Here is an 18052-nt window from a genome sequence, read left to right on the forward strand (position 1 = left end):
GGTGGCCAGACCCACGTGGCACTCAAGGCTGAGGACTTAAGGAATTTCCCTCCCCACCTTCTTGTCTTCCCCTTCTCCCAAGATTTATGGGTAGATAGGAAAACTCCATTCATCTGTCTTCCAAACATGGAAGGAAGAAAAGAGGTTAAGCCAAGAAGCTCACTGACCTTGGGAGCAGAAGCCCAAGTCCCATCAGCACATTCACCTCCTTGAGGCTTGACGAGGAGCTCCTTTCCCAGAGCCACGTACCCAGGGATCGCCAGTCCAACTCCATAAATCATGTCCCTCCAGACATCTGCCTTCATCCTCCATGTGATCTTTCTCACCAAGCAGCAGCTTGCACAGAGGCAGTGATCAGAAACATCTGAATGAAAGCTTGCTCTGTTGCTACTTCATGCTCCTCGAGTCCCCTGAGGGCCTCCCATACTAACTACGTGTTTCTTCACGAGCCGCCCTCCTCTGCCATTCCAGCTTTAGTGCCTGTGGAACAAGCTGGCAATCCATCCAGTGATTCCTGCAACCCACACTCAGTGTGCCCTTGTCCTTGTCCACCTTGCTTGACCTTGGCAATCTCCTTAAGATTTGTTGCCCTTGGGTTCTGTCTCTCTCAGGGCCTCCTGCTTCCGGCTCTCCCGGGTTATTCTCTGGCTCTCCACGTCTCACTGACTCCCAGATGTTCCTGTCACAACCCCCTCAGGCTCTGCTCTGTCACTGCTGGCCTGAGGTATGGCTGTGGTCTCAGTGTCAACTTAAGTGGTTTAATTCTCCCAAATCCATGTCCTCTAGCCTGAACCTCACTGCTAGATTCAAAATTCCTACCACACAACTGCATCTGGATGCTTTGAGCCTCTTCATTTGTGAACACTCCAGATACTTCCTGAACTGGGTGGCAAGATAGTCCTGGCTCTCTTCTGCCCCGAGCCCTAGAGCTGTGGCTAATGGATGGATGGAGAGCCAGAACGTAGTGCTGGGGAACTCCTTGCCTGGTAGCAGGGAAGGCAAGCAGGTGTCCCCACAAAACTTAAGACTGTGAAGCACACTGACATGACAGGCTGGGGGAGCGATGCTCCTGAGAAAGGGTTTTAGAGATCATAAGGAACTTGAACTGCTCAAATAGGGACTTTGAACTTTATCCCAAGAGCCACTGGGAACACTGGGTTCTTTGATGCTGAGCAGCATATTAACGGGTCCCGGCCTGGGCCGGATGGGCCAGCGCTCCTGGGCAATATCAGAGTGCTGATGAAGCCCATGTCCGAAATGTGAGGGCAGGCCCTCAAGGCGTCCTTTGTGTTCTTATGTTTTGTAAGTTATGCTCTCTATATTCCTGGGCACATGCCAAGTATTTCACAACCATTTTTAAAGAGAAATGGCTTGAAACTTGGAAGTAATGTGGTCAGAGGGATGAGAAAGGTTACTTCAGAGAAGCTCAGTGTCCCAGGTTGGAGCTGTTCCAGTGATGCAAGATCTGCCGATGGTCCTAGAGACACGTAGGAGGTAAAGCTGACTAGATGAGGGGACTGGAGGTCTATGGAGATACAAAAAGAGAGGTATTTTAAAAGACTATTAGGGATCCAGACTATTAGTTGGATGGGTACTGAAACCGTTCACTGCAGTGAGGACCTGAGGGAAATAGAAGATGTCAAGTGAACAGAGGAGACACGGCAGCTCTTTAAACACCTTAGTACAGGGTCAGGGAGGTGGCTCAGTAGGTAAAGGGCTTACTGCTCAAGCATGAGGACCTGAGTGTGGAACCCCAGAACCCACGTACATACATGAAATGCAGGCTGGGGTCATGGCTCAGCATATAAGCATGTTTGCCATGTAAGCACAAGACCCTGAGAGGGCCTGACTTGCCCTGAGTTCAGTTCCCCAGCACCCAAGTAAATATCTAGGCATAGCTATGCAGGTCTGTAACTCCAGTGGGGAGCAAAAAACAGAGACTCACTGGGGCTCACTGGTCAAAAACAATGGCAGCTCCAGGTTCCGTGAGAGACTCTGTCTCAAGGGAACACATGGGTGAGCAACAGAGGACACCCACCGTTCTGTGCTGGCCTCCGCACACACTTGTATGGGCATCTACACACACACGTACATGCACTAGTCACATGCCACACTATGCACACACTATACAACATGTACTACCTCTACTTCACATGTGTGTGCACAAGAATGCATAAGTTGCCAGCAGTGGGGCCTATGCCTGGAATCCCAGGTCCAAGAAAACAGAGATGGGGAGTCCCTGGGGCCCACTGACCAGTTAGTCTGACTGAATCCGTGAGCTCAGGGTTCAGTGAGAAACTCTTTCTCAAACAGTAAGGTGGGGCTAGAGAGATGACTCAGTCGTTAAGGTGCTTGCTTGCAAAGCCTGGTAGCTTGGGTTCAGTTCGCTAGCACCCACATAAAACCAGATATACAAAATGGCACATGCACCTGTAGTTCATTTGCGGCGGCAAAAGGCCCTGACACACCTGCTTTCTCCCTCTCTCTCTCTCTCTCTCTCCCTCCCTCCTTGCAAATGAAAAAAAAAAGTTGTTTTAATAAAAGGAAGTAAGGTACAGAGCAATTAAGAAAAATGCTCAACACTGACCTCTGACCTACACATACACGCATACATGTATCTGCACATACATACATTCATGCATATTACACATGCATACAAATGCAGAAAATGATGGTCAGGTCATTTTAGTGTGCCGACGTTGAGGCTCCCAGGAAGCTTTCAGATGGAAAGTCTGGGTAAATGGCACACAAGGGAGAGACAGGAAGGTAGGCGATGAGTGTGGGGGAGATGACCCAGGGGAAATGGAGTGAGACAGAAAGAATGAAGAAAGACCTGGATCCAGCCCTCAAGAAACCCCAAAGGGAAGGGCAGTTGATACAGGAAGCTGAGGAGCAGTTGGGGCGATAGGGAGAAAGCCTGGTCAATGTGAGGTGGCCCAGGCCAAGGAGGAGCGGAGGGGGGGAAGCAGGCCCGGGGCTACCGAGAGCTCATGGAGATGGACAATGCAAAGAGAGATTCATGTGGCAGCAAAAAGCCTGGCACCGTGGCTGGGCACAGCTCCAGGGGGCTACACAGCCTACGACAGGAAGGTCACAGCACGCAGACTGAAATGCTGAAGGAAGAAAGGGGACTGAACTGAAGCCTGCGAAGTTCAGAGATGTATGCACCAGGCAACAGGAGGCCAAGGACTCTCGTGGGGCACAGGCTGGATGGAGAAAGCCAGAGCGCAGACATTGCTAACTAGAAGTATCTGGCCAAACCACAGACTCCAGTGGTGGCGGCTTAACACCCTCAAAGATGTGGCTGCTGCTTACAGCTCACCTTGTCACCACTAAACAGGCCTTAGTGGTCTCGCCACAAGGAGCTGTTTCTTACACATACCATTCTCTTTCACACTTCCTTTTCTTTTCTCACGCAACTTCTATGTGGAGTCTTCTCTACACAAGCCTCCCCTCTTCCACACACTCCTGGAAGCCAGCTCAACGTCCGCTTCCCCCTTCCTCGTCCCCTACCGTACTGCTCACTGTGTTCAGTGTGGACCAAAGGCAAGCTCTTCTCATGCTTCTTCTAATCCCCACCCACAAACAGGGTAGACTGTGTCCTTCCTATCACCCCACCCCACTTCATACTTCCAATGTACCAGTAATACTGCATACATATATATATACACATTCTCTTCCTGCAGGTCCTGGAGGAATGTTCATTTGCTTTTTCATTTATAGAACAATGGTAAATAGCTAGCTGAAAAATGTTAACAAAATCCATATCATTGGCCACCATGGACAATAGACCCATATCTTCTTTTCTTCCAGAGGCCCTGTCTGCTCCACTACCAGCAGGCAGATGAGAAGCCATTGTTGGCCAAAGTCCATGATGAGTTGACAGACATCTTGGGCTGCTTCCCATGTCTTGGTGGTTATCAATAGTTCAGCTGAGGTAGACTTCTCAGCATGTCCAAAGTCACCAAATACAACACAGGACATCCAGCCAGATCTGAGTTTCACAAAATGTGACTAATGTTTAAGCATGTCTCTTTCAGTAGTTAAGATGATGATCACATAGATGATTGACAGATAGATTCAGATAGATACGACAGCTGATTGATAGAAAGACAATAGATGATAGATAAGAGATGATTGAGAGAGATGATAGAGCTCTTTGTACTCACTGTTAATCAGGTATGGTGGTATACACATAGAATCGCAGTTCTTAGGAGATGGACGCACAGCATCTAGAGTCCAAGGTCACCATCAGCTGTACAGCAAGCTCAAGGCCAACTCAGGCTACTCATATGAGACTCAATCTCAAAAAGAAAAAAATCAAAACATGTTCATCATTCGGCTGAAATTCCAACTTAAGTGGCTATCCTCCAGCTTTTTTACTCACATCTGGTCAGTATGCTGTGTATACTGCCTAAGGGTTTACCTTGCTCACCACTGGAGGTCACTGCATGGTGCAGGGAGGACAAGGTCTGATAAGTATACTGTGTACGCTGCCTAGGGGTTTACCTTGCTCACCAGTGGAGGTCACTGCATGGTGCAGGGAGGACATGGTCTGATAAGTACACTGTGTAAGATGCTGAGGGGTTTACCTTGCTCACCAGTGGAGGTCACTGCATGGTGCAGGTAGGGCATGGTCTGATAAATATGCTGTGTACACTGCCTAGGGGTTTACCTTCCTCACCAGTGGAGGTCACTGCATGGTGCAGGGAGGACAAGGTCTGATAAGTGCACTGTTTACACTACCTAGGGGTTTACCTTGCTCACCAGTAGAGGTCACTGCATGGTGCATGGAGGACATGGTCTGATAATTACACTGTGTAAGATGCTTAGGGGTTTACCTTGCTCACCAATGGAGGTCACTTCATGGTACAGGGAGGACATGGTCTGATAAGTACACTGTGTATGCTGCCTAGGGGTTTACCTTGCTCACCAGTAGATGTCACTGCATGGTTCAGGGAGACATGGTCTGGTAAGTACACTGTGTACGCTGCTTAGGGGTTTACCTTGCTCACCAGTGGAGGTCACTGCATGGTTCAGGGAGACATGGTCTGGTAAGTACACTGTGTACGCTGCCTAGGGGTTTACCTTGCTCACCAGTGGATGTCACTGTATGGTTCAGGGAGTGCATGGTCTGATAAATACACTGTGTAAGCTGCTTAGGCTTTTACCTTGTTCACCAGCGGAGGACACAGCATAGTGGCAGCTGTGGCGTGGTGGCAGGGAGGGCATGGTGACATGGTGGCATGGAGGCAGGAGCTGACAGCTGGTGCCACTGGGAAGCAGAGAGTGACGGATGCCGATTCTGCTTTGTACTTTTTATTGTGTAGAGGACTCCAGCCACCTGTATTTATGATGAGCGCACCGGCTTCAATTAACCAAACCTCGAAATTCCCTCACAGGCATACCCAGAGTTTTGTCTCCAAGGTGATTCCACAACCAATTAAAGTCACTCTCAGTATTAACCATCACTCCTGCCAAATAGAAGTGACCTGGCCCCACTCATGCTTAAGCCACTGGTTTCTTGAGATGGCCCCCTGGCTGAAACTGCTCTACTACCCTGGCATACCTTCTAAAGGCTACGCTGAGCAAGCTGGCTCCTTGGTGTGGCATGAGGAGGCTACCTTCCACTGTGTGGGGCTAAGCTTCCTCTCCATAGTGTCTGGGATCCACCAACACTTGCCAGGAGTCATTTTTCAGTGACTGACCCCTCTCTCTGAGCCAGACCTGAGGAAATGCCTGAACTTTGAATGCCACTCTGACCTGGTTATCATAATCTCAGCCACCACCACTAGGGGACCGGGATCAGACCAAGCTCCTGGCAAAAAAAGGCCCCCACCTAGGGCTCTCCCAGTCATTGAGAGTCTGCAGGCCCTGGCATAGGCCACATGTAGGCACATGTCAGCCAGCACTTTCAGAACAATGAAGCCCACCTCTGCTCATTTTCCAGGACCCAAGATGCCACTGGGTGGGAAGTGAAGTCAGTCTTCCCCTTGGGTCATGCAGCAGTGGGGTCGAGAGGACTCCTCCACCCCAGAGGTGCAGGAGGAGGAAGGGAGGGAAGAAGTAGAGGAGGAGAGAGTCTGTTATTGGAGTTATGTAAAATGATAATTTCTTTGTCGTGGGGGACAGATTTTGGCAGCTGTGGCCCAGATTCATGACTTCCTAAAATCAGAGCTGGAGAAAACCAGGGGGTGGGAGGGAGAGAGGCATGGCAAGAAAGGGAGACTTTCATGCATTCTCATAGAACCCTAAAGCACTTTCCGTTCCAACGTGTTGGCACCCTTCTCCTTGGGAGGCAAAGCTCAATGCGTGCCCACCTCTGACTGTGAGCCCCCCACTGTGTCCTACAAGATGAGCTTCCAAAGTAAAAGACCACTTTCTGAATGGAGCCACTGAGCAGTCTGGAACGGCACAGCTGCGGCCTCAGATGTGAGGGGTGGTCCTGGGCCAGTCTACCTTTCATGACAAAGGCACAAAAATGCCCCACCCCTGCTGGGTCTCCAAGCTATCTTCCAGATCCAGCCTATCCCTCCAGGCAGTTTCTCCTCCCCACCCACAAGCTTTGCCTTGGCACTTGCACTTGGCCTCTTTTACCCAGGTGGGGCTGGCCAGGCTCTGCCCTGCACCTCCCGCTGAATGCACTCTGTGTGGGCATTTACAAACTGCCCAGAAGCTGAGGCAGGAGAATTATGAGTTTAACCCAGCCTAAGATGCATAGAGAGAGTAATTCAAGGAAAAGAGAACCTTCTGGAAGCCTCCTCTAGACTGTAGGTGGTCACTACCTACAGCCAGCTTCCTTGCTGCTATAGGAGAGGATTTTCCTATTGTCCTTATTGGTTGTTTTAATTTGGTGGAAGTCCAAGGAAGAGGACTCAGGGCATGGGTGAAATCTGCTCTGGCCTGAACACGGAAGCCAAATGACTTCCCTGGATTAAGTGGACCCCAGGGATATGGCAGTTTTCCGACTGCCCAGGCATTTCAGAAACTAAACTAAAACAGCAGCTCAGTGCCTATTTTGGAATAAGACTGCAGGGAACAGAGACAAGCCAAGAAGGACAGACTCGTGTCCACCAGGAGCTCCAGGCTGATGAGACAACCAGCCATGTGAATGTGACTTGAGGATTCGTCCCTGTTACCTCGTGTAGTCAGAGCAGGGCCTCCTAGGGTCCCCAAGACCTTTTTGGCAATCTGAGAGGCCAAATGTGTTTTCAGAAGCATACTAAGATGTTGTTTAACTTGCCCCTAGGTAGGATGGATGATAATGTTAAGTCCTCGCTGCCATGGAGTGGTAAGCATATGTGTTCTTGAATTTTAAGACATATTGAGTTAATTTCTATGTCAATAGCAACATGTAAAACATATATAGAGAAGTTTTTTTTTAAGGAGTGTGACAGTGCACACCTGTAATCCCAGCACCCCAGAGGCTGAAGCAGGAGGATCGTAAGATCAAGGCCAGCCTGGGATGCATCATAAGACCTGGTCTCCAAAACAGCAGACAACAACAAAATGTTCTCTGAAGTCCTGATGATGATGATGATGGTGTGTGTGTGTGTATGTCTGTTCACATATGTGTTCATAAGGGGGTGCATGTATAGAGGTCAAAGGGCAACCTTAGCTGCTATTCCTCAGGAATGTCCCCCTTTTATTTTTTGAGACAGGGTCTCTCACTAGCTGGGAGCTCACAAATTAGCTAGACCAGCTAGCCAACAGACCCTGTCTGCACCTGCCCAGTGCTGAGACCACAGGCACACACCACACCCAGCGTTTTCGTGTGGGAATGGGCCTCAGGTCCTGACGCTTGTAAGGCAGCTATTTCATTGATGAGCCATCTCCCAGCCTCAGGTCCTCAACAAGTTTTCAAGGTATACAGCAGTCCTGAGGCCAAATGTGTTAAGAATTGCTAAGACTTGATGTATCACTACTGTTATTAAATATTTTTTTCCTTAGCAATGTATTTTATATAGCAAGGAGTTCATCCAATTCCATGAAAATCACGTTACTGGATGCTTTTCCTATTTTCACAGCATGACAGCTTCCGGGCCCTTTGGTTATTTATCTCTCTGTGGTTTGTGGTTTGACTGTGTCTTCTAAGGTCACGCAATGCTGGACTTCGTGTACTTGCGCCCGTAATCAGAACCTCTGACGCGTCGCTTTGCTCTCTGCCACCCTGCAGCCTGACTGGGCCATCTTAGTCATTGTCGCTTGTTCTTCAGATTGTCTTCTGCAGTGGCCTTCACAATTCTCCACACACACGGGGGTGGGGGCGGCTTTCCTTATAAGTCCAGGCTGACATCCAACTTACAATCCTCCTGCCTCAGTCTCCAGAGTGCTGGGATACAGGTGGTACTACCACATATAGCTTATTTCTTTTTTTGGGGGGGGGGGATCAATAAGTGATGACCTTCCCTACTCTGCCCATCTTCCTATCACTTCAGTGTCATGATATTTAAAGCAGCTCTTCCTTTTCTATAATTTCACTATCAATCATGCGAGATTAAGAAAAGAAGCCTCACATTTCCTCTCCTAGGAATGAATAGTATCCTGGTCTGTAATGCGTCTCTGTAACATAAAATCCTCTGAAGACTTATGCAAGCATGTCTGGCAGTCGTAACAACACACACGTTGTCACTGGTATTTGTGTTTCTTGCTATTTTTTCCTCCACAGGCCTTCAGCTCTCGCTCTCTACTCTTCTCAGGTCATCATTGTTTTCTGGAAGCAAACATCATAGCTGTGGCCTTTGTTGACATACTGTTTCATCTCCTCTGAGGTTTAAATTGTTTTCTCTTACTCTCAAGTGAAAATTCACTGGATGTTACTAGAGACTGTATTTGGGATCATAATTTGATTCCTCTTGACTCTGAGTTCCAGCCAGCTCCCACCTCGACCCCTGCTCTCTCGCAAACAGCTAAAACTCACTCTTGCTCACAGTGTGTAATGTTTTCGTCTTGCTCTCCTGTGCCTTTCAGAATTCAGAGTTTGCTTATTATGAGGTAAGCTTCATGGTTTGGTTGGTTGGTTTTAGTTTGAAAAAACTTATCAATACCACATCTTAAATACTGTCTTTGAGGGTAATTCCTTAATGCAATCTTGCTACTGACATACTGAGGTGATCATGTCTGCATTGCGTGGATAAAAACTCTGAAGTGCCAGGGTGTTTCTCTTCCTGGTTCGTTTGTCAAACCCATCTTTAGCTGGGACATGGGCATTCCAAGCGAGTGTCCCTTCAAGAGCGCTAGGTTCAGCAGGGCCTGGTGGCACATACTTGTCATCCCTGCTACTTGATTGAAAGGCTGACACAGCAGGATTAGAAGCTCAAGACCTGCCTGGGTTATACAGTGAGTTCAAGCCCAGGTTGAGCAACCTAGTGAGACCTTGGCTCAAAAGCAGCAGAGGGGAACGGGAGCGGCTCAGTGGCCGGCGGTCTGCCTAGCCTGCAGGCGGCCCTAGGCTCCATCGCAGAACCCCCGCACGCACCCTCCGCAAGCCAGCCCTAAGCCTCTTCTTCCTTCTCTGCCTGGCTCCTCTTCCCCGGCATCCTCTCATGTTTCTGGTTCCTCTACAGCATTTACACGACCTGATTTAATAACTTAGTGCCTTTTTTATTTTTTGGCACTCATTATCCCTTTATTCTCTGCTCAAGTACTAAGTGTGCGTTCATTGCACTTGCCTGAGACTCTTGAGCTGGCCTTGGGTTTCCCGCCGCCTGGGCTCTGGCTCTGTTGCCACTTCCCTTTGCCGCTGCTACACTCGCTCATTGAGCCTGAGTGTGGGGCTAACAAGGCTTGTTTGCTTTCATTTATTTTTTTTTTTCTCCCAAGATGTGCACATTTTTCTCTCAGCTTATTTTGCTGTGTTGTGCTGTTATTTTTAATTGCTTCCGACTGGGGGGTGGGGCCAGGGTGCGATTTGGCTTAAGTTTGGCTCTCAGGACTCTTCACATTTCCTCCAGAAGCCCAGCATTCTCAGCCAATCTCTCTCTCTCTCCCTCTCTCTCTCTCTCTCCCTCTCTCTCTCTCTTTCTCTCTCTCTCCCTTTGCAACCAAGGGCATTGATCCTGTGTAAATGGCATTAGGAGGAGGGGGTCAGAGTAGGGATGCTCAGGAATCTAGCCCTGCACAGTCTTGGGCTTGGCCATCTGGAAGTCGCCTCTTGCTCAATGAAATGGAGTAAACATTGTCCATTATGAAATCCACCACGCAGGCTGCCAGGGACGAACGGGATCCCACCCAAAGCCAATCGCTGCTCTGACAGGGAAGCTGGCTAGCACTGCCTGAGACTACTCCAGCCTCCCCCGTCCCTGATGTCACAATTCAGAGGCTGCTGCCGGCCTGGGAGGTTGTAGAAAGCTCTGTAAGGTTTTCTCTGTCTGTTCTCCAGGGCTCCCCGAGCCAGCTCCCTGTCTGATGGCTTTCATGAGAAAGTCTGCCCTCCCTGTCCTGGTGCTGTTCTTGGCTTACTACTACTCCACACATGACGGGTTCAGACCAGGTGAGTACCACGTGGCTCCTTCTGAGGAAAAGATGAAGGGCACAGGGGTGTGGGGTGTTCCTAAGGCTCAAGATGCATTCTGGACCCTAAAGTCATGGAAAAAGAGGGAACCCTGAAGTGGGATGGTGTCTCTGTGTTCTCTAGCCACATGTTGTATGAAGGAGGGGAAGGGTGACCATGCAACCTGAAGTTTGCCAAAGAAGCCAGGCTTTACTGGGCATCCTGAATGAAAAGTAGTTTCAAATCAACCAGAGTTGAATTCCTTAGGGAAATTGATAACTGGGAGCCACACACACAGTGACTATGGAGTTGATGACTGAGTGGAAGTGGGAAATCCCTGGAACCTGTGTGCACATGTGTGTTCTGATGGCTTTTTAAATTTTCTTTCATTTGAGCAAAATTAGATGAGTTCAGAACTGTCTGGAACACCAGCATCTTAACTGAACCTTGCCCTTTCTGGCCTTGCCCCTATGATCTCTGCATAGGAATGATAGCAAGAAGGCTTGGCATGGACCAGCCAGGGCCCAGCTCCCACTCACAAGCATGTGTATGAACACCATGGATTGTTGCCTGTGTGACTTACAGTTTGAGGCCTAGTGACCTATGCTTCTAACTTTCAATGACCGAAGTGAAAGAACCCTGTTCCTGTCCTGAGTGGGAGGGAGGAGGAGAGGTGCTCCTCCAAGTTGGGTCTGGCCCTCACTTCCTCTGTGATTCCCCAGAGATGCTCCAAGGGAAGAAGGTGATTGTCACAGGGGCCAGCAAAGGGATCGGAAGAGAAATGGCTTACCATCTGGCGAACATGGGGGCCCATGTGGTGCTGACGGCAAGGTCAAAGGAAGCTCTCCACAAGGTGAGGGCTCTTCACTGCAAACATCTGCACCTTACCTGCTCATGGATAGTCTGACATTCTCACAAAGGCTAGCTTCTCTCTCTCTCTCTCTCTTTCTCTCTCTCTCTCTCTCTCTCTCTCTCTCTCTCTCTCTCTCTCTCTCTTCCTCACACACTCACATTTTGCATAGACAGGGTCAAACATCCACAGAAATATAAAATACGCTTTTAAACATTCACACATCTACTGTATATTTAGCCACAGCGTTGAATTGTATGTGCCCGTGGTCAAGGGCATTCACATACATCTCCCCACAGAACCATATCGGCACATGTGCGGGCACTGGAATTCTACTACCCACTCATGCACACACATCACCACATCATTGCACACTCTCGGATTTACAATCCAAGGATGTACTGACACTCATAGACCTAGAACTACCCACATGGAAACTTGCAGCCATGCCCACAGCTCATTCAGAGACCTCTCTTAGCAGACCCCATGACACGAACCGAAAACCCCAGTACAGAGATGATTTATCCATGTAAACTCCACCATGTTCCAAAAATATTTCAGAGGTCCATGATCATGAAAGTGTATTCAGGAACACACACCATTTCTTGCTAAACAACCCTGTGGGAAAACTCATTTAAGCTCCAGTTACTTCAGAAACTACATAAAAAAGTCTACAGCCAAGATGGATGACACTTGTGCTGTGTCTCTGCAGGTGGCATCTCGCTGCCTCGACCTTGGAGCGGCCTCAGCCCACTACATTGCAGGCACCATGGAGGACATGGCCTTCGCAGAGCAATTTGTTGCCGAAGCAGGAAAGCTCATGGGTGAGGCCGCCTCTCCTCTTTTCCTCTGGACTTGTAGCTTTTGAGGGGGTAGGGTGGGGAAGGGGTCAGCCCCAGATTGTTTCTCTCAACACAGCGTCTCTCGCAGGTGGACTGGACATGCTCATTCTCAACCACATCACCAACTCTTCCATGACCCTCTTCCACGGCGACATCAGCGCCGTGCGCAGAAACATGGAGGTCAATTTCTTCAGCTATGTGGTCCTGAGTGTGGCCGCCTTGCCCATGCTGAGGGAAAGCCATGGAAGCATCGCGGTCGTGTCCTCTGTGGCGGGTGAGTGGGACGGCGGCTGGCACGGATGCCTGGGCCTGTGCCAGGCTGGGTAGTGACAGGGGACTGTGGTCAGTGTCCATGCAGAGAAGTGCACCACAGGAACTTGCGCTGCTGACAAAGACATTAAGCTGAAGCAAATCGATGGGCGTGCATAGATAGAGAGAAACACTTACGAGGGACTTGGGATGGAAGGTCAGTGAGGGGCACACATGTCAAGCTATTAGGTAGTAGTGGGGCATTAAAAAAAATGAAGTTCCGTAAATGTAAGGCTACAAATGCCTGAAAAGACCAGACAAAAGCACTTACCCATGGGAAGGATGATGGTTGTGTCCATCCAGAGGTGCCAGTGGCTCAGCCTGTTCCCATCTCTCTAATGGAGCGACCTGGGCACAGCAGATAAAAAGACTTGGCTTTCATTATAACCAAAATGTGTAAGTTGGTAAGGCTAGTGGCTATAAAAGGTAGAAGTGAGAATTGAAATGCCTTAACTTATAGAAAAGGTTAGCTAGGGCAAAAATGAAATAAGCAACCATAGTAACTTTTGAAAATTTTTTAAAATGAGCCTGGGTATATATGGCTTAGTGGTAGAGTGCTGTCCAAGAGTGCACCAGGGCCTGGTACCAATCCCCAGTTCTGAAAAAGAAGAAAGGATGAACAGACCTGTGTGGGTAGCAATTGTTCTTCCAAATCACAACTTGCTACATGAAACATACAATTTGAACAAGCAATGGGGGGGAGGGGAGAAACATGTTCAAAGAAACACTCATGCAGCTGTCGGTGTGTGTGACATCGAGGGAGGACTTGGATGCTTTGGATGGTGGCAGCATTAGAAATCCACCAAGAAAAAGTCAGAGAGTTTCCAGCTTGGGGAATTCCTAGGTCCATTTCCTCTTGGATCCTGTTGATTAGCCAAAAAGATGTGGCTAGAAGGTCCCCACACCAGGATCAAATTGGCCATTTCAATGCAGTTCTTAGGAATGTAAAAACAACAGACCTGGGAAGCTCTGTGGACTGTGAAGTGAGCAAACATCAGTTCTGATCACAACTAATAATACCACGTTATGTGGTAACAGCTCTCCTTTCTGGCCCAGGAAAAGGCTGCACGGTGATTGGATAAAGGGGCCCATGTGTCCGTGCCACCCGCTGGCAGAGTGGTTGACATGCATTCCCGTGCTTCTGTCCGGCACAGGCGTCTGCCCCTCCCCATCCACAGACACTGGGGCTGAAAGGAAGGGAATGCTTCCAGATGCATACTGAGTGTGATGTGCTGGGCACATCCCCAGCGAATCCCAGGCACTGGCCAAAACCTTCCCAGCAGCCACTGTGTAGGTGGCTTCAGAGAGTTCTGTTGATGAGCTAATATGTTCATTCTGGGCAAAGGGGATTTCACCTTTGCTCAGAGCATTTAACTTTCATAATGTACACAATCCAAATGTGCTTGGAAAGTAAGGGTTATTGTAGAAACCCCAGACATAATGAAATGCTGACACCCTGCCTCCGCGGATCATTGACACCTATGGAATGTCACTTGGTAATTTCCCTGGAATCTGGGAGGTAGAAATTGAGTAGGCTTGCTCTCCCACGTGTCTGTTGTATGGAGCCTAGAGTTCAGTCAATATGCTTTGAAGCATGTCTGGGAAAAACACACAAACACACATGTTCTCTAAAGGAATATTCTGTGCTCTATGAAGTATTCCTTTAAAAAGTCAGTGAGGCCGGGCGTGGTGGCACAGGCCTTTAATCCCAGCACTGGGGAGACAGAGGTAGGAGGATTGACATGAGTTCAAGGCCACCCTGAGACTTCATAGTGAATTCCAGGTCAGCCTGGGCTAGAGTGAGACCTGACCTCAATAAACAAAAATTAATTAATTAACTAATTAGTTGTCAGTGAGCATGCTCACTAATCTTTCTCAAAATCTGTATTTCATAAGCATGGTCTATTAAATATCAAATTGGTCCTGAAGTGGCCAAAAATGTGTTGAGGTAGAGTTCTACAGAAAGTATTGTTGTTTTACTTTTTTTTTCTTATCATTGTATGTGTATATGATGTGCGTGTGCATGTGGGTGTAGGGGTGTGTATGTTTGTGGGTGAACACATGTCATTGTGTTTACACGGAGGTCTGATGACAATGCTGGTTGGTTGTTTGTCCTTGCCTTCCCCCTCATTTGAGATAGGGTCTCTTGTTCACCACTGCATATACCACGTTAGCTGTCCTATGAATTTTCAGGTATTTGCCTGTCTCTGACTCCTATCTCCCCATGGGAGCACTGGGGTTACAAACGTGTGCCCCTGCATCTGACTACACAGATTCTGGTGATCTAAACCAGGACCTTGTATGGCAAGCACTTTGCCTGCTGAACCATCTTCCCAGCCCTGACATGAAGTGTTTCTATTGAATCATGGTGATAAGCAGTTGGTCTTAGTCCTGAGGCACTTCCTGGCATAGCATTCTTAGAGATGTTATACTTTGATTGTATTCTCTGAAGGCTCAGCCATTTCTTTAGTAGTATCAGAGAGTTCTCTGCTTCTCCATAGGCTTAAATCTAGAAGGTAATGCTGATTTCATTCATAATTCAATATCATTTTGGCACCTACTAACTGAGTTTGTCACAACCTGTTATACTGATTAGTCTTCCTCCTTCAATCACATGTTAGTTAGGACAAAAGCTTAGCTACTATAACAAAGATGCAAATTTACCATTCCTTAAGCAAATCTGGATTTTGTTTTCACCCATAAAACAGCCCAGGATAGGCATGCAGGGCTGATCTGATAGCTCTGCCCCACAGGCTGTCCAGAACCACCAATCCTATCTTCATTGCATGTCTCAGACAGCTTGTACTCACGTCTGAATTCTAGCCACAGAAAATGGAGCAGGATGCATCCTGAAGGCTCTTCTACTTGGCTACAGCTGGCTGCAAATATGGCTTGTACTAAAACCAAAACGGAGAGGCCATACTTCCACAGAGACACATAGACTGCCGCATTGCTAGCAACCTCCCCACCCAAGCCAAGAAACACATGACGCTAGGAGAAAATGAGCCACATAGGGTGGCTCATGCCTGCACTTCTGGTGCTCAGGAAGCTGAAGTAGGAGGATTGCCACAAGTTCCAGGGCAGCCTAGACTACTGGATGAGACCTTGTCTCAACACCAACCCACCCCAACTCAAAGAAGGAGGTTACGAAAGAATGTCCTTCTACACCCACTCTATCACCACAAAATCACCACAAAACCATCAGGCACTAAGGATAGGGGACAGGGGCATGAGATCAAGAGAAAGAATGTAAAAGGAATGTCCAGTGGGTGTTTGTGAAACAAACTAAAACAGATACTAATACTTGAATTTTACTTTCAAAATTTCACTGGATTGTAAAAAGGACGTTTGAAGAGACCTGGAAAAAAAAATCTATCTACTGTTTATCAAACTTGGTCTCCTCAGGCTTAGTTCTAAATGGTAGATCTGGCTCCATGTTAGAGCCCCTTGTCCTTGTGAGCCCCATAAATGTGGCACATTGTGTTGGTCACGCATGGATACCTATGAAGCTTGTCCACTCCCTCCTCAGTGTCCGCTCCAAGGAGTCGTCCCACCTTGCTCGCTCCCAGTCTCTTTAGCCCCCACCTCATTAGAAGTCCTGTGCAGAGCCATTTAGACAAATCCTGCTTGTTTTCATTGACTGTGACATGTTACCTTCAGAAACAGCGCTTCATCTCTGTTTCTCCCTTGGCTCCATAAGTGACCCGAATACTACTAAGGATCATAATGAACAAAGGATAGTCACTCTGGGCAAGCATACGAATGGGGGATACTAGCTCCTCTGTGTCAGGAAAACAAAGGCGTAGCTTGAAGTGGAACTAGACGTAATAATAAAAGACTGGGTTTCTTGGATCTTCAAAATGAAAGCATATTGGAAGGAGGCGGACAAGGGAAAGTAATGGGGGTGAACATGATCAAAATGTCATACATTGTACACATGCATGAAATTGTCAATAAATGAAAGAAAGGAAGACAGGAAGAAAGAAGGAAAGAAGGAAGGAAGGGAGAGAAAGAAGGAAGGGAGGGAGGGGGAAAGGGACAGAGGGAGAGAGACAGATCTCTTCAGTAGACTCTAAATGCTCAGACCTAAAAGCTTTGTAACTACATAACTTTTCTGCCCCCGTTAAAGAAAAGAAGAAAGAAAAAAAACACCTCCTATAAAAAGATCAAATTTGCCAGGTGTGGTGGTACACACCTTTAAGACCAGCACTCAGGAGGCAGAGGTAAGAAAACTGCCGTGAGTTCAAGGTCATGTAATTCCACGTCAGCCTGGGCTAGAGCAAGACCCAGCCTCTAAGAAAACAAAATAAAAAGATCAATTTTTGTATCTGTAGGTGGATGGCTAGCTAGATGGACAGACTGAATTTCCTGTCTTACTTAAAGGCACTCATTTTCTGGTTGGTGCATCAAGCATTGGTTTATACTATTTTTAAGGTAACCATATAGTCTTTCAGGCACATTGAGTTAACTCGTCAGGGGCAAATATCTCACAAGACAATAAATTAGCAAGAAAATGCGAAGCAAGGAATGAAGTCACTTGTTGGAGCTTAACCTATGTGTCAGCTGAGGGCTGCCTGTGTGGTCTAAACCTATTCAAGAATTCAACATTGCAGAGAGGGGAAGAAACACAAAACAGGTTTCTCAACTACTCATAGCACCTAACAGGATTCGAAATGTCCATAATGTTTTGCATAAAGACAAGAATGTACAGATGTTAATCTCATTCTTCACTGGCACCCACGGTTTCCTGAAAGGAAAGCCACCTCCCCAGTGTATGTGTGCCTTAGTGTGTGGAGAGGAGGATGTGAGAGTCTCCACCAGAGCAGTGACTTAGACCTCATCCAGATGGTCCTGGCTGTTCCAAGAAAGGAGCCGCTTTATTCTTAAATCCAATTGCCCCATATCATAGTCAGCTCCACAGGGCTAGGGTGAATTTCCAAATGAGCAATTTAAAAAAAACTTTATTTTTAAATTTTATTTATTTAAAAGAATGTGTGTGAGAGAGAGAGAGAGAAAATGGGTATGCCCAGGCCTCTAGCCACTGCAAACTCCAGACACATGCACCATCATGTGCATCTGGCTTAAATGAGTTCTGAGGAATTGAACCTTAGGCTTCACAGACAAGTGCTTTAATCACTAAAGCCATCTCTCCAGCCCTAGCACAGTTTATAGGAGGAAGGGTTTTTTCAGCTTACAGATCCAAGGGGAAGTTCCATCCATGGTGGAAGATGTTGGCCCCTTTCACAGATCCAAGCAGAGAGACACCACCAAACAGCCAGCTCCACAAGCAAGCACCCAGATCCAGCAGCAGAACAGCAGGGACCAGGCAGAACTAGACCACTCTGCATACCTTTGGGCTTGAAATCCAATCTGTCCCCAGTGACACCCACTCCAGCAATGTAGATAGAAATCCAGCTTTTAATAAAACACCTGAGTCTATTGGGGATCATGCATTCAAACTACCACACCCTAGGAATAATTTTCAGGGGGTCCCATATTCAACATGAGTGGAAGGGCTATTGCATGTGGGAAACCCAAAATTGGGCTCTGGGGGGCATG

The 18052-nt window shown here is 47.8% G+C and overlaps 1 protein-coding gene across 1 annotated transcript in view; it reads left to right on the forward strand.

Annotated features, from left to right (window-relative positions):
* Hsd11b1 (hydroxysteroid 11-beta dehydrogenase 1) overlaps positions 1-18052 on the forward strand; it is a 54222-nt gene that overhangs the window by 11551 nt on the left and 24619 nt on the right. The window contains exons 2-5 of the mRNA XM_004653403.3: positions 10382-10492; positions 11215-11345; positions 12055-12166; positions 12273-12458. Of these exons, the coding sequence (XP_004653460.1) occupies positions 10408-10492; positions 11215-11345; positions 12055-12166; positions 12273-12458 (514 nt within the window). The 5' untranslated portion in view covers positions 10382-10407. The remainder of the gene's footprint in view (positions 1-10381; positions 10493-11214; positions 11346-12054; positions 12167-12272; positions 12459-18052) is intronic.

The sequence above is a fragment of the Jaculus jaculus genome, chromosome 1 (assembly GCF_020740685.1).
Source record: "Jaculus jaculus isolate mJacJac1 chromosome 1, mJacJac1.mat.Y.cur, whole genome shotgun sequence".
NCBI classification, from domain to species: domain Eukaryota; kingdom Metazoa; phylum Chordata; class Mammalia; order Rodentia; family Dipodidae; genus Jaculus; species Jaculus jaculus.